The 15956-nt window shown below is 41.2% G+C and overlaps 1 protein-coding gene across 1 annotated transcript in view; it reads left to right on the forward strand.

The window, feature by feature from the left end:
* The window catches only part of MARCHF10 (membrane associated ring-CH-type finger 10), a 69110-nt gene that overhangs the window by 9659 nt on the left and 43495 nt on the right, over positions 1-15956 (forward strand). The window contains exons 3-5 of the mRNA XM_040436512.1: positions 4515-4667; positions 9679-9838; positions 12860-13009. Of these exons, the coding sequence (XP_040292446.1) occupies positions 4515-4667; positions 9679-9838; positions 12860-13009 (463 nt within the window). The remainder of the gene's footprint in view (positions 1-4514; positions 4668-9678; positions 9839-12859; positions 13010-15956) is intronic.

Below are 15956 nucleotides of genomic sequence, written 5' to 3' on the forward strand. Positions count from 1 at the left end.
GGTGGTATCCGCGAGAGTATCCGCAGGAGCAGGCTTGACGCTGGCGGCCATCTTGGGGGACGTCTTGTCTGTGCGTTCGGCCATCGCGGAGGGATCTACAGCCTCCGGGGTCCGGACTGGAGATAAGACGTTCCATCTTTGTTTGAGCAGCGGCGGCCGTCTTGCCACCAGTTGAGGAACTCACAGCCTCCGGGGACACTCCTGGGGCCAGCTCTCTTCACAAGCTGGGAGACCCGGATTTCTGGTGGGTGAGCCTCGTACACTGGTTCTTCTGGTATCGCCATCTGGTCCCACTTTGGCTTTGGGGGCTGCACCATCTTCCTCGGGTCCTCTGTCACAATCAGTGCAGGACATGAGGGTGGAGCCCAAAGGGAAGAGTCTGCACTCCCTTGGCTTGCATTGCAAAGTTCTTGGTGGGCAGGCTTTCGATTTCCTGCTTCTAGGGGGGCGTAGTCATTATTTTTGCGCCATGATGGAAAAATGGCTGATTAACCCTTGCAGTGCTGACGCGCACAATGCAGCGTTTTCTGGTCCCGCAATGAAAGTAATAAAGTCCATTTTCAGGGTTTTTGCACAATTTGTAGATCTTGCGGTACTGTGAAACATGCAATTTGATCCAGTTAAGCACACTATTGGATCCGGTTCTGTTGTAGCACACAGCTCGATCCTGTTCCAGTGACACCAAAATATGCAGTAAACGGGATTGGACTAATGCACACTGGCACAACAATATGCACTGACTGGGACAGGTGTAAATGATAGTTAAGAGTTTTGTTTGTGACGCCATTTGCAGTGTGCGCAGGTTACAGTCTCAGGGCCCTTTAAGGTGTTGCAACTCACGTACCAGGTTAGGAATGCCAGAGTGGGGTAATGTCTCTGTGTAGTAGTAGGTATAGTGTCAACGGTGTCTCCTACCTGGGTACGGCTGGACTCCTGGATCCTGGCTCACTTGCAATAAATGAGTGTATTGCTAGTAGGAGTAATTGAGGAACTTGGTAGTAATGAATGAGATGGAGGTGCTGCTTGCTTGTCAACCAGCTGAGGCTGATGGCTCAGACTGGGCATGAAGATCTTTGGTCTCAGCCGAGACACGATCCTGGGCTGGGATCCCTAAAACTGGGAGCTCCTACCAGCACAGCCTTCCCCTAGCCAAGGTGGCTGGCACACTCACTTTAACTTCCTTCCCTCCCCATGAGGCAGGACATGGGCCAGCCCACTCTGCTCAAAGGGGGAAGCTAAACTGAAGGAAACTATTCCAGTCTAGATATGCTAAACTGTTACTAAGGCCCTGCTGACACATTGCTGCCACCTGCTGGTGTACATGGAAATTGCGGCAAATACATGTAACAGGCTTAGAAAATGCACATTAGTGAGGAGTATTATGTAAAATCACATTGGATGACAAGGCACATGTTACCAACAAATAGTAGCGGGGTAAAAGAGTTTAGTAACATAACTCTGGGATGTTACACATATTCTGTCAGTAAAAAACTGATCCATCCCCATTGACTTACATTGTAAGTCAGGACGGATCCATTTTACTCTGCATAGTCAGGCGGACACCAAAACGCTGCAAGCTGCCTAAAAACCGCAACGGAGACCAAACGCAGCCAAATTGATGCATTCTGAACGGATCCTTATACATTCAGAATGCATTGGGGCTGAACTGATCTGTTTTGAGCCTCTTGTGAGAGCCCTGAAACGGATCTCACAAGCGGACCGAGAAATGCCAGTGTAAAAGTAGCCTAAGAAGTAATGCATTTAGAGGGTAATAACTGTGATAAGGTATAGAATGTAATGGAACACACCATGGTCTGTAGGAGTCAATGAAGGAATAAGGTGCCAAAGCATAATTTAGTACCGTAATTTATGGATTCTTTCCATCTGATCCATAAAGACAGCGAAGGCCAATGCAACCCTACATAATGCAAATTAGGAGGTATTTGCTTATGCACTTAATGCTCCATTGTAAAATAACTACAGTAGGTGTAGCTTTTGCATTTTCCTGTATAATGGACTTCATTAACCGTGAGTCAGCTATAAATAAGGCCATAATTGCTTGGCAAAGATCTGTACTAGCACAAGCTGTCTGCTACCTTGGCACAGGCAAGTAAGACAGAAGATGTTAACTGGCTATGTCCTCTTATGAATGATGCATCTTTTACTGTCCTGTTAACTTAATGCTTAACAGATGATATGGGATTTGTTTCTGCGGATATAGGACAATCAACTGCTTGGGGAAACTTGGTAAAATAGCGAGGAATTAGGAGAAAATCTGTTATCAAAGTACACATCAAGTGGACTGGTGTTTGGGAATGTTGTTGTCCATCGTTTTCGATGAGGACCTTGATATCTGATTGATTTTCGGCCATTAGCGATGTATCCTTAGATGGCTAAAAAGGGCCTATGTTAGCATTAAATGTCTTGTTACATTCCTTTCTATTTGGGAATAATAGAAAGATGAATAACTAATCTAGGGTTTCAAATCTTGAGTGATTTGCGTGTTTTTTTCCCCACCCGTTACTGGCAGAGTTAGGGAAAGATGTAGGCTGGGGGAAAAAAACAGAGCTTCATAGCGTATACACTTTTTCTTATTACAGGCATACATTTTGATGCTGTGACAATTTTAAAGGGGCACTTGCATCAGAAAGGGGTATTTTTCTAAAACTCTGTTTCTTTTTCTGACACCAGTCTTGATCTCTTGTGCGCTGGCCTGAGACGCACCTTATTTATTAAAAGTAATGCCTATTAATAAATTAGGTGCATTTCTGGGCTTCTTTGTGCCAGAAACTCAAATCTGTGCCAGCTACAGACTGGCGTAGAGTTGAGCCATAATTTAAACTGGCGTAGATTTTCACATGTGCCATCATTTATAACTTTGTGGCACAGAAGCCTTCATAAATCTCCCCCAATATTCATGTTTTTTAACAGTTTATAGCTGTTTTTATTTTTTCTATTTGGCAATACTATGCCATTGAAAATTAGAGTGGTCTGAGATAATTAAAATTTTTGGACAAGCCCTAAACTTACTTGAAATAAAGAATATGTTATGCTCACCCCTTTTTCTAGCTGCATTCTCTGTGGTGCTGGTCAGATTCTCCTGCCGCTGTGTGTTTACAGACAACAGTAGTGAGGTGCCTGGATGTGGCAAACGACTGCTGCAGCCAATCACTATCATCAGCCGTCAACCACAGAGGACAGTGATTGGCTGCAGCAGTGATGTGCCTGATTCCAGCACATCACTTTGCATGTCATCATGACAGGATCCATGGTCTGAGCAAACTATTATGGAAGTGCATGTGGATCTTCTGTACCACTGTACAGATTTTACTTAAAGCTACTTCTAAGGGCACTCTCCAAGGCCCCCTATCTCCACCATTTAACCCATCATACAGTCATCTGGACTTCACTTCAGTGGAACCACCAGGCTGCTACCTCCTGGAGTAGTCTCTGTTTATTGACTGCTGAGCCACTGGAGTTGAGACACCTGTGTGGAGCCCTGAGATAAGGCAGCAAAGGGCCAAATCCAGATAACAGGCAGAAGTCAGCACACAAGTGATCAAACAGAACAATGGTTCACCTTTGCTTAGGCACCCTCCAACTGGGAATGGTGCCTTAAGGGAAATTTGTCATCAGAAGATTATCTATTGTTTAAATCACGTTTTTATATTTAACATATTTTTAAATAATTTTTAATGTTATTTTTAATTTTCCATGTCAATATCTATGCTTAAGCAAAAAAAACATAAAATCTACAATGAGAAAATTAAAAGAGATTAGAAAAAAGGATATCTGGTTTTAACATTTATAAGTGACACATTTTCTTACCCTGAGGTAGCCAACTATAGGCATGGGAAGATTAATCTTCTCATGCCTATGGTTGGGCACCTCAGGGTATTTAAGGCATCTTTCCCTTTAGGAGGGTGCCTAAGCAATAGCTTCTTTTTGTCAGTTCCTTGTGAAGGTACACAGGCATTGGCCTTTTAAGAGCAAGACGATGTGCTCCCTACTGTCAGTGAGACAGAGCAGGTTAGAAACAGGCCTCAGCGTGTGTGTAGTGGACAGAATAGTGCTGCTTCAGGAGCCTGATCCACTGGGAAGAAGTAGCAAAATACTGGTGAGTATGGACCACCGGACAGACACCACGGAAGAGCAGGTCAGTGTTCTGGTAGCTATACCCGATGGGAGGAGTGAGGCAGTGGACATGAACCACCAATTTAATAATGCCAATTTTTTTCCCTAAGAGGGAATGACCCTGGCTGCTCCCATAAACATTCAAGTACTGTAGTCAACAAATCCAACCAAAAGTGGTTGGAGCTGCTGAAATAAAGCTAATGTCTATGGGTGGCTTCATTCTTTACCCCAAATTTCTTTATAAACTATCAACCGGCAACATCAATTTCGTAAGAAGCCAATTAAACTTTATTTAATGTGTATTTAATCATTTAGTTGAAGTGATATGAGCATATCAGTAAATTTATTTACTGCAACGATGTCAGATATTTACATTGCAGGCCCACCTACGCCACCAGGAGCGGGTGAGAGAGAATACTGAGCGGCTAAGAGATAAACGAGCTGCCTCCCAACACACCCCAAATGTTCTCAACTTTTACTCCACAAGAAGTTACAGTAAGCCATGGCAGAACGGGATGACTACAAAAACAGAGGTAATGCCATGTAGTTTTCTATTAAAGGCAATGTGTCATCAGAAAATTACCTATAGTTTAAATTAAGGGAGTTATTTTTTAAGACAGGCATTTTTAGACGCCGGTCTTTATAACCCGTGTACTGATGATGGATCTGCCGAAGTTAAGAGGTACCGGCCTCTACATAACTTTGGCGTATCCACCGCTGGTCTAAATCTACGCCACCTTCTTTGCTGGCTTAAATTTAGACCATTTTCTATGCCTAAAAAAGGCGTAGACAATGATAAATGAGAAGACCTGCGGGCCCTTCCCCGCCCACGCCACTTCCCCTTTTTTAGACCTGCCGTGAGTGGGGAAAAGCCGCAGATTGCAGTGCCAGAAATACGCCAAAAATAGGCCATGTCCCTATTTATATTTAAAAAAGATCCTAACATCATGCAGTTTTTACACTGGCCATTAGACCTATAATATATCAAGACTTCCTTTTCTTGGAAAGCAGCCATGTGGGCCATGGACACAATAAACGGAAGCTGACCTCATAGACTTCTATGGGAGAGTTTTCTAGACATGCTGTATCACCTAGTGTGAATGTGTTATCTATACAAAGGTGGTATATGTTATTGTAATTATGCCTGTGATGATAATGAGATGACTACTGAAAAAGTTAGGCTTGTTTCACACTTGCATCTGCTGATCCGGCAGGCTGTTCCGGCGGGGAACAGCCTGCTGCATCTGGCATTGCTAGATGCTGCCAGAATGCTGTCCGACCCTATTAACTATAATGGAGTCTGGTGGTGATCTGGCCGCGATCTGGCAAATATGCTGAGAAATGTCAGGACAAATACCGCTGCGTGCAGCGCTTTTTGTCTGACTGATTCCCGCCATTTTATGCCAGGACAACCTGATTTTAGTGACATAGAAATTTTTCTTTAATTCACCCATACATTTTTTTAAAATTATGTTAGCATAAAAACATAACTTAAACAATAGATCATTTTTATTATGACACATTCATATTAAAGAACTGAACTGCAGTTACCTTTATATGAAAATGACTTGTAATCAGCCTCAGACTGGTCCACCAGGACATAAAGTCCAGACGTCCAGTAGTGGAAACCCCATATGAAAAAAGTGGGCAACTTGATTCAGGAGTTTATACCTATTTTAGGTTATTTTGCATTTATTATGTTAGTCATATTTAATGATGTTTCCTGTATTACCAGAAAATGAGCTATCAGTCATCTCCTGTGGGCACTTAAGGTACTTCAGTCTTCCCCACTGTGTAATTTAGTATATTCTTGATTTTGCTTTTTATATGTGAGGATAACAACCACTGTGCCAAATATAATAATTACAGATAAACTATTGACTTATAGATGAAGACAGTAGCACAAAAGAGGGAGGGAAAATAATCTACTGCTAATGGAAATGAAAAGGAGGAACTTTTATAAAAGAAAGTAGTGAAGGGCACATTTCTTCCAAAGAAGTCAATAAGAGGTTTTTATTTTAATTTTCTTTGTTCCAGAGGATTTTATCATTTTCCAAATGTGCTGATTCACCTCAGTTGAATCACTACATGTCACATCCAAATAGATAATTTGCAAAGGAAGAAAAACTTGTTTATACATTGTCTCATATGCTTGAACAAGAATTGCATTGAAGATGGCCAGTATGTATATAATATATGGTGGAACTGATCAAGGAGGTGGTCATTTGAAGAGGTTTCACAATATTTAGGACTAAGCTACATATGCAGTTTTTATGCGATAGGCAATAAATGTTAGATCATTGGGGGTTCCACTGCTGGGAAGCATCAATAGATAATGGGAAACCTTGTCCTTCCTCATATGGATGACAGCAGGGGGAAGGAATTGCATGGAGGGATGGCTGAGCATGTGCGCTGCATCAATCATACATGTTTAAAGGAGAGGGGGGAACTAACTCTCCATAGGGAGAGAGCACCTTAATCAGTGTGAGGAGACTTATAGGCCATACATGCTCCTCTGGAATTCTGGAGGGAAGCCAGTACTCTCTGCTCTGCACTGATGAGGGGCAATCACCCCGAAACAGTTGTCTGCAGATGAGGTGCTGGCTTATTTAATATCCAAGTCATTTCTCAAGGCATTAGAGGCAGAGCATTAGCATTGGGGGCATTAGAGGCAGAGCTTGTTAAGAGCGCATTTGCATCCCTTCCCTCCCAGAATTCCAGAGGAGCATGTATAGCCTATAAGTCTCCTCACACTGATTAAGGTGCTCTCTCCCTATGGAGAATTAGTTCCCCCCTTACCTGGACAAAGGCCTCTCACCCAGTTAAGCCAGTACTCTCTGCTCTGCACTGATGAGGGGCAATCACCCCGAAACAGCTGTCTGCAGATGAGGTGCTGGCTTATTTAATATCCAAGTCATGACTCAAGGCTTATTTTAAGAGCTGAACATTGACTTATAGGATAGGTGCCTTACATCTGGTGGCATTAGAGGCAGAGCTTGTTAAGAGCTCATTTGCATCCCTTCCCTCCCTGTTTAAAGGAGATTCGCACAACCTCACTTGTGATTGCTAGCAGTCAAAAATGTATTGCAGGGTAGAAAATAGAACTCTTTATTAGGCTCTAAAGAGATGCCTGTTTTTGTTTTCAAACACAGAAGCGCTGCCAGTGCATAGACGATCCGCACAGCACAAATCGTTCCCTGATGAGCCATTTAATCTAGGCGAAACGCGTTGGTTAGGTGTTTGTAGGTAGTAGAGATGAGAGGGACTACTAGACCAGGCCCGAGGTTACAGCGGCTGGGGGGGGTCGCTCTTTTCAGGGTGAGTTCTCCAACTACAGTCTGTCAGTCTTTCTCCGCTCTAGACTAGATGGTGAGGGTCAGTAAAACTTGGCGGATTTGAGCAGAGACCAGAGGAGCACTCCAAGTAAACTATACCCTGCTAAGCTACCCCCACCGCAAACCAACTACAAGATAACAGGGCCAATTGCAAATGAGCCCCCCTCCAATAACAAAAGAAATTTGTACAGTAGTGCGTACAGAAGATTCCTATTAATACTGTCTCACTTATTTTAACAAGAGAAAAATAAAAGTTACATATTATTTTTCATTAAGGTAAACTCAGTTCAGTATAAATTTAAATAAAATTAACTTTTGTGACACAGTTGGAGTAAATTCTTTGTGATAAGAACTGCATGAGACTAAAATATATGTGAGTTTTATAGAAACCTGTCACAGACACGTTTGCCAGATTAACACATTTTTAAGAAATCAATAAGATATTTTATGAAGCATCAGATCGCCTGTTTAAATTCAGGATGGTGGACTCTATAGTTGGCACAGATATGACACAAAAGTTAACCGAAACTGCAAATTTTAATTTTTTACAACCTCCATGTATTTATGAGCCCAGTGCCCTCCCACCTAATGATGATTGATCACCGCTTATCCATCTGCTTATATGCATAGTGGCCGTCAATCATTGATGAAGGGGCTGGGAGAGTCTACTATGTTCCTTCTTAGCAGCTATTAGGGCAACATATTCTGATGACATAGTTTTTAATGATTACTGCATCTCCAAAGCTGTCCTGTTCCCCAGACCCTAAGGAAATGAAGAATCTATTGCTCAGTCCATCATAATGCAAGACAATTTTCTTTTAAAGGGGTTGTCCCATAAAAAGTATTCTACTTTTTTTCAAACCAACACCTGCATCGGAATACTGGATGTAATTAAAAATTTTGTGTAGCCACTGAGTTTTTCTGTAAAATGTATCTGTATAGCATCACCTGCTGTTTATTTTCCTTTTTTTTCTGTCCACCTGGGTCAGGTGGACGCACATGCTCAGCTCCATCCTACTACTTCAACCTGCCGATCTGCTGTTAGATGTTATGACATTTACAGGGAGAGCTGCAGCAAAAAAGAATGTGCCCTCTCAGAAAGGACATGTCCTCTGAACTGCCACTTGAAATAATTCTAGCAGAACACTTGGAGCAATTAATGGAGAGACCTCTGTATCCATGTGACGTTCAGGGATGGTTCTAGCTTTGTTAGAAAGAGATTGTCTTGTACGATACTGTTTCTGATTTTCATTTTTTACAGTAATCTTGGGATAACCCAGGGGTTTTCTGATAAAAATACCTTTTTAACAAGTTCTTGTAGCATGGCCCCTGAAACAGAAGTTTCATACATATCTGCTCCATGCCACTCTGGTCCTCTGTGCTGCCTCGTCTCTGTACAACTTCTGGCCCCTGCAGAGCCAATCACTGGCTTCAGTGGTGATTTGCTGCTTGTGGCTACATCACTGCTCAAGCCACTGCTCATTGGCTGGACCCGTGTATGTGACCATGCCTATAGGCAGCCAGATGTGAAAAGTATTGGGACTGGAAGATGAAGAGAGTAGAGGCAGCATGGACCACCGGAGTGGCATGGAGCAGGTAAGTATGAATCTTCTGTTTCAGGGGCCATACTGTAGAAACTTGTTAAAAACATTTGTATCCGAAAATTCCTTTAAAAAAAGAGGGCTGGCAAAAACTAATTTACTGACACAGATGATCTATTCAATGTATAGGAATTAGAAATTGAAAATTTGACCTGAATTCTGTAAAAATTGAAGGTGAATCTGAACCAAAATTTTTGCTGATTTCAGTTTGGGCAAATTTTGGAGATGGGGGAGAGGGTAAGATATAAAAATTTGTAACATAAAAAAAAAAAAATCAGAAACAAGAGCGAAAAAAAAAGTCCTAAGGGACCTCAGAGTGTCATACACAAATCTTCAAGCGAATTGGAGCACTTTCAATTTGAGTAGAAACTATTTTCAATCGAACCTGAATCGAAGTTTGAGCGATTCTCACATCTCTAATAGAAGGTGTCACACCAATGATTGCAGTGTGAACAAGTGTTCTTTAAATACCTAACTATACATGGTTACCTTCGAGTCTGCTGTGCTACAGTCATTACGTTCTACTGTCAGGCCAGCCGTGAAGAGACATTAATATCAGTTATTACTCAACTATTATTCATATTTTTTTTTCTTGTTATTCTGAAAAGATATCAGCAGTGTCAGGACTTGAGGAGAGACAAAACAGAGAACGACAGTATAAAAGCACAGTGTCCAAGCTTCCTGCTATAAAGAAGGACAAGTACATAATAAGTAAGAGGACAGTCTACAACCCTCAAACAGCGCATGAACCACACACAATGATGACAGGTAAATAGATATGTGGATCAATAGTAACTATGTTTTCACTAGTATATGTCAGGTTCATATTATCTTTCATTTGTTTATAAAACCAAAAAAACGGGACAGATCCCGGCAGACTGGAAAAAATTATTTCTCAATAGTCCTCAAATACTACTGTATTAGCCTGGGACTACATTACGACATGTTTTATAATTTAAAATTCAATACTGTTAGATTTTTGTATCACAGACCATAATGCAAGTTGTGTCCATCACTGCTTGCCTGCAATTTGGATTTTTTTTCTCTTAAACTAAAGCACAACCCAAAATATCGCACAGCGGCAAGTTGCAGACAAGCGACGCATATGTTTTTGGTTGCACAACTTTTCTAAGACTTGATGTTACACACATCACCATTTAGCCCTAGCTTTAGAAGGATTTTCTAGGATTTCAGTGGTTTTCAACAGATATGCTCATGTACCATACATTTTTACTTCCATCCTGTATGTGGCACTTCCTGTTTCTGCATCCAATCGAACCCATGATGCACTTCTCCTTTCTCTGCCCCAGCTCCAGCACCGCCCCTAACAACACCCAGCTAGTTTATAGCTCCTCCCACCCAGCTATTTACATAGACACTCCCCTATCACTGCCCCATCCCTGGACATAACATAACAGGAAATAAGAAAGAGCTGCATGGACATGATCATGTGACCACAGGCCAGAATGGAACATAGGATGAATAAAGGTAAAAAAAAAAAAGATTATTTTAAAGGATGTGGATGCTTGTCGGGACTGTGACAAAGGACAACCCCTTTACGAGGACTTACATATATACATATGATGCTTAGGTAGGTTGGCAAGACGTAAAGGATAGATGAAAGAGGGTATGACTTCAGGATCAGACCACAGGGTTTGGATGTAGTCTGTAACTATGGCGACATACACTCACCTAAAGAATTATTAGGAACACCATACTAATACGGTGTTGGACCCCCTTTTGACTTCAGAACTGCCTTAATTCTACGTGGCATTGATTCAACAAGGTGCTGATAGCATTCTTTAGAAATGTTGGCCCATATTGATAGGATAGCATCTTGCAGTTGAGGGAGATTTGAGGGATGCATATCCAGTGCACGAAGCTCCTGTTCCACCACATCCCAAAGATGCTCTATTGGGTTGAGATCTGGTGACTGTGGGGGCCATTATAGTACAGTGAACTCATTGTCATGTTCAAGAAACCAATTTGAAATGATTTGAGCTTTGTGACATGGTGCATTATCCTGCTGGAAGTAGCCATCAGAGGATGGATACATGTTCTCATTCTGTTTACGCCAAATTCGGACTCTACCATTTGAATGTCTCAACAGAAATTGAGACTCATCAGACCAGGCAACATTTTTCCAGTCTTCAACAGTCCAATTTTGGTGAGCTCGTTCAAATTGTAGCCTCTTTTTCCTATTTGTAGTGGAGATGAGCGGTACCCGGTGGGGTCTTCTGCTGTTGTAGCCCATCCACCTCAAGGTTGTGCGTGTTGTGGCTTCACAAATGCTTTGCTGCATACCTCGGTTGCAACGAGTGGTTATTTCAGTCAACGTTGCTCTTCTATCAGCTTGAATCAGTCGGCCCATTCTCCTCTGACCTCTAGCATCCACAAGGCATTTTTGCCCACAGGACTGCCGCATACTGGATGTTTTTCCCTTTTCACACCATTCTTTGTAAACCCTAGAAATGGTTGTGCGTGAAAATCCCAGTAACTGAGCAGATTGTGAAATACTCAGACCGGCCCGTCTAGCACCAACAACCATGCCACGCTCAAAATTGCTTAAATCACCTTTCTTTCCCATTCTGACATTCAGTTTGGAGTTCAGGAGATTGTCTTGACCAGGACCACACCCCTAAATGCATTGAAGCAACTGCCATGTGATTGGTTGACTAGATAATTGCATTAATGAGAAATAGAACAGGTGTTCCTAATAATTCTTTATGTGAGTGTAGGTCTGCATAGAAGCTATAGACCATGGGGAAGTGAAGAATTGCACAGTGCCCATTGAAATCAATGCACTTTATATTTAATGCACGGACAGTGGGGCAGATTTATAAAAAAATTTACAACTTTTATGACATAAAAAACTTGCAAGTTATAGTGCATGCCATATTGTGCTGTCATTTGATACTTGTTAAACTTCTCATTACTTTTCAAAAGTTAATGGAAGTGGCGCGGCTTAGTGGGAGGAACAGAGCCAGCCACTGCCTGGCAGATTTGCTTTAATTTACTTCAGAAACTCAAGTAAATTGTAGCTCATAGTTGGCGTGGATTTGATATTCTGGCACATAGACCGCCAGAAGATGTGCCAGATTTATTAGGAAATTTATTAAATTTGGCACATTTCAGTCCCACGGACTTTAGAACAAGACTGGCGTATGGAACGGTATAATAGAGTGATTTCAATGCGGGTTTCTATCCCTGACAATCTTCATAGGCTTTGATCACCAAAGGATCAAAGAATTGTTAGCAGGCTGCTCTATCTATATCTATGCTCTATCTTTCTTATAACAGAAGCCCGATGAACCATGGTCTGTCCAGCCATGTTGGTTTTAGTCATGTGCTGCATCTGTTACTTTGGTCATTTTTGTTGCGCTGCTTCTATAACATAGCAGGATGATGGGTATAGCAAGGCTGGTAAAATCAAGACGTGAAAAAGTTCTATAGTGCTAATTACATGACTGGATGCGTTAGGCTTGACCACTTCCATGAAGCACCAGTATGTTGACAAGGTTAAGAACTGTTAGGAAGTGAGGAATGTTATATATTAAATTAAGATTCCATGGTGATAAATGGTCATTAAAATGAATTTCATGTGTTTTCACTACAGAATGCCTTTAAATTAGCCTCTGGCAAGTGACACTTTAGTAATGTAAGTGAAAGAACATGTGTCACTGTTCTAATTTACGGGAGGTATAATGTGATTGGCCTAGGGATGTAACTATATAGTGACATATCAGCATCATTAGCATTGAAGTTTCTGTACAATTTTCAAATTGCTAGTGTCACAGCCTCGGATCACAGTGGAAAAGAAAAGATTACATGTCCACCAGATTTCTGCCAAGCCCAGTGTTACACGTATGGCTGGAGAAATGGCAGTGAGTAAAAATGCACTTAATTTGCAGTCAAAAGCTAAAATGCCCAAGAGGCCAGGTGAGTTTCTTACTGGTTAACTTGTCTACTTTATTATCTGCAACTTACATTCTTTTCTATATGTCCTGACATCTCATCAGTCTGCTTTCCTTTCAACATGCAGCCAAGAAGTGCTTTGATCCTACAGTTTTTAAAGATCTTTTACTTTCGTTGTTGTTTCTGTGTTTGGTTAGTTTGTGATTGTTTTAAATTGGATTTTTTTCCTGTATGGTTTTTAAAACAAAAAACAGACAAACGTATAGGAACATACCTCTTAATCATCAATTTCAAGTGTTTCATTCAGTTCCATTGCCACTAGTGTATAACATCCATCCCCTAGTCATGCAGTCTGCCTTTACAAACATTTTTTAAAGAATGGCTTATTCTAAAGAGCTCACTGAATTTGAAGGTGGTACTGTAATAGGATGTCACTACAACAAGTCAGTTTCATGAAATTTCTTCCCTCCTACATATTCCATCAACTGCAAGTGGTATTATTGCAAAGTGGAAGTGTTTACGAACCACAGCAACTTAGCCACGAAGTTGCAGACAATGTTCCTAAATTGATGAGGTGCGTAAAAGTCACCAATGCTCTGCTGACTTAATAAGGGTAGAGTTACAAACCTCCTCTGGCATTAAGATGTGCCAGGAGCGACTCTGGAGCAGTGGCAACGTGTTCTGTCAGGGGCGGACTGGGAACTTAAAGTGGCCCTGGAAAAAATACTAAAAGTTGCTCAGTTTTGTAGTCGGGTCCAAATTCATGGAAGGCAGTGGTAGCAATACCATATTGTGGCACATTATACCACCCCAACAGAGCCAAATACCAGTCCATCACAAAATACTGCCAGCAGCACAAAATACATCCCTAAAAACTTCTACTGGCCAGCTGTGAGGAGGGCCCTGGCGGCCCTCTGGGCATTGGCCCACTGGGAAAATTCCCTGTAAGGTCTATGGCCAATCCGTCCATGTGTTCTTTGGATTGAAAAATCATGCTTCTCTATCTGGCAGTCTGATGGACATGTAACTGTAAGGTTTGGTGGGTAAGAGATAATGCTGTGGTGTGTTTTTGAAGAGTTGAACTAGAGGCTTGCCATACACATTCAATAGCTGTCAGCCAAATTAAAGCCTATGGTTTCATAATTCTATGCCATAAAAGCTCCTGTAGGTGTAATTTGTAGGTGCCCCAATACTTTTATCCATATTGGGTATATTTAGTTAAAGCTCTGATACAAGACCTCTGAATATATATGTTTTCAGCTATTAAAGGCTAAGTACACCTTCGGGGACAATTTTTTCATGATTGCATTTTACTCATTTTGGGCTAAAAATCTTTTTAATTGGTTTGTAATAAAAAAAAATCAGCCGTTCTGTCATAAAGGGTTAACTGTTTGTCTAGCTGTGTGAATCCTACTTTTGCTTTCACTTTGTGCAGGTCATCTAATAAACCTGATTTTTAAATTACTAAAAGTTAATAAACACTTATTTAAGCCTCATTCCTATTAGTAAGATAGAACTGAGTTATAATGAGTGTTTATAAGTTCAGAGATAAGGAGCCATCAGCTCAGCTGACTGATGGGGAAATAGTAAAAGTAAAGAGCTTGGTACTAGAGAATCACAAGGCTGAACAGAGAAGGGAGCTCAAAATTTTTAATAAAGCAATTGAAAAAATTATTTTTTTGCTCAAAATGAGTACAATGCAATAATAAAAAATGACCCCCAAAGGTGTACATAGCCAAGTACTTAACCCTCCTCTTATGTTAGGGTCAGAACCGACCCGTTTTCAGGTTTTGAATGTCTATAAGTATCATATAAATTTGTTTATTGCATCAAGATTTTTTTACTTTGTCAGGAACCTCTATTTAAACAATGTAATAGAAAAATAATCCTTTTAACTAAATTATAAAATACTGTGGTGAAAATTAAGACATTTATGGTGTTAGGGTCAATTCTGACCCAGTTATAATATAGGATTATAGGACACTAATAAGTGCCAAAACTGAAATCCTAAACACTCTCTCTGCTTAGTAACACTGATAGCCAATCACCTCTCAGCCCTTTGAGCTGTAGTTAGGGAGGGGCCGATCTCTTTGCCTGCTTGTCTGCTTCTCTAAATAAAGTAAAGAAACATAGGACCAATACATTTCAGAGTTGCTGACTTGCAGAGTAATCATCTCCAATATGCAGCATGCAAGAGTGAGAAGATTTACAGGAAGCCAAATACTGGATTATATCTTGGATGAAAATGAGGCAGAGGACACAGAGCAGCATAGCGATATGGATGAGCAGGTTTCTGAGGCAGAAGATGAAGTAGAGTATCAACCAGAATACACAGACACATCTGATGAGTCTGATGAGGAGGCCACCAGTGCTGAACCTGCTGCTGTTCCTGCTGAAACATTCAAATTCAAAAGTGGTAAGATCTGTTGGAGTTCAGAACCTCCTGACTTACATTGCAGGGCAGCTGCTGCAGATGTAAACAAAATGACCCCTGGGATCACAAGGTTTGCTGTGACGAGAGTAAGTGACATCAAAACATGTTTTGAACTGTTCATTCCATTGTCACAAAAAAAAAGTGATCATTGCAATGACAAACCTTGAAGGAAAAAAAGTCCATGGCAACATGTGGAATGACATAAATGAGGAATGCCTAGATGCTTATATTGGTGTTCTTCTTCTTGCTGGAGTGTACAGATCCTATAATGAGGCCACTGATAGTCTCTGGGACAAGTCAAGAGGCAGATATGTCAAGATGGCCGATGGCTGTGTTTTCTAACATCCTAGATGTGTCTGCATACAATGCATTTGTGTTATGGACCCACATCCACCCAGGTTGGAACACAAAAAAAAATAACAAGTGGAGAATATTTCTCGAGGAGCTAGCTTGTCAAGGCACACATTGAGCAAAGGAAACGGGTGTCTCGAGATCCAATCGCTGCAGCCGTGATCAGACAGATGCAGAGTTCATCAA

Source organism: Bufo bufo, chromosome 6 (genome assembly GCF_905171765.1).
Source record: "Bufo bufo chromosome 6, aBufBuf1.1, whole genome shotgun sequence".
Classification (NCBI taxonomy): domain Eukaryota; kingdom Metazoa; phylum Chordata; class Amphibia; order Anura; family Bufonidae; genus Bufo; species Bufo bufo.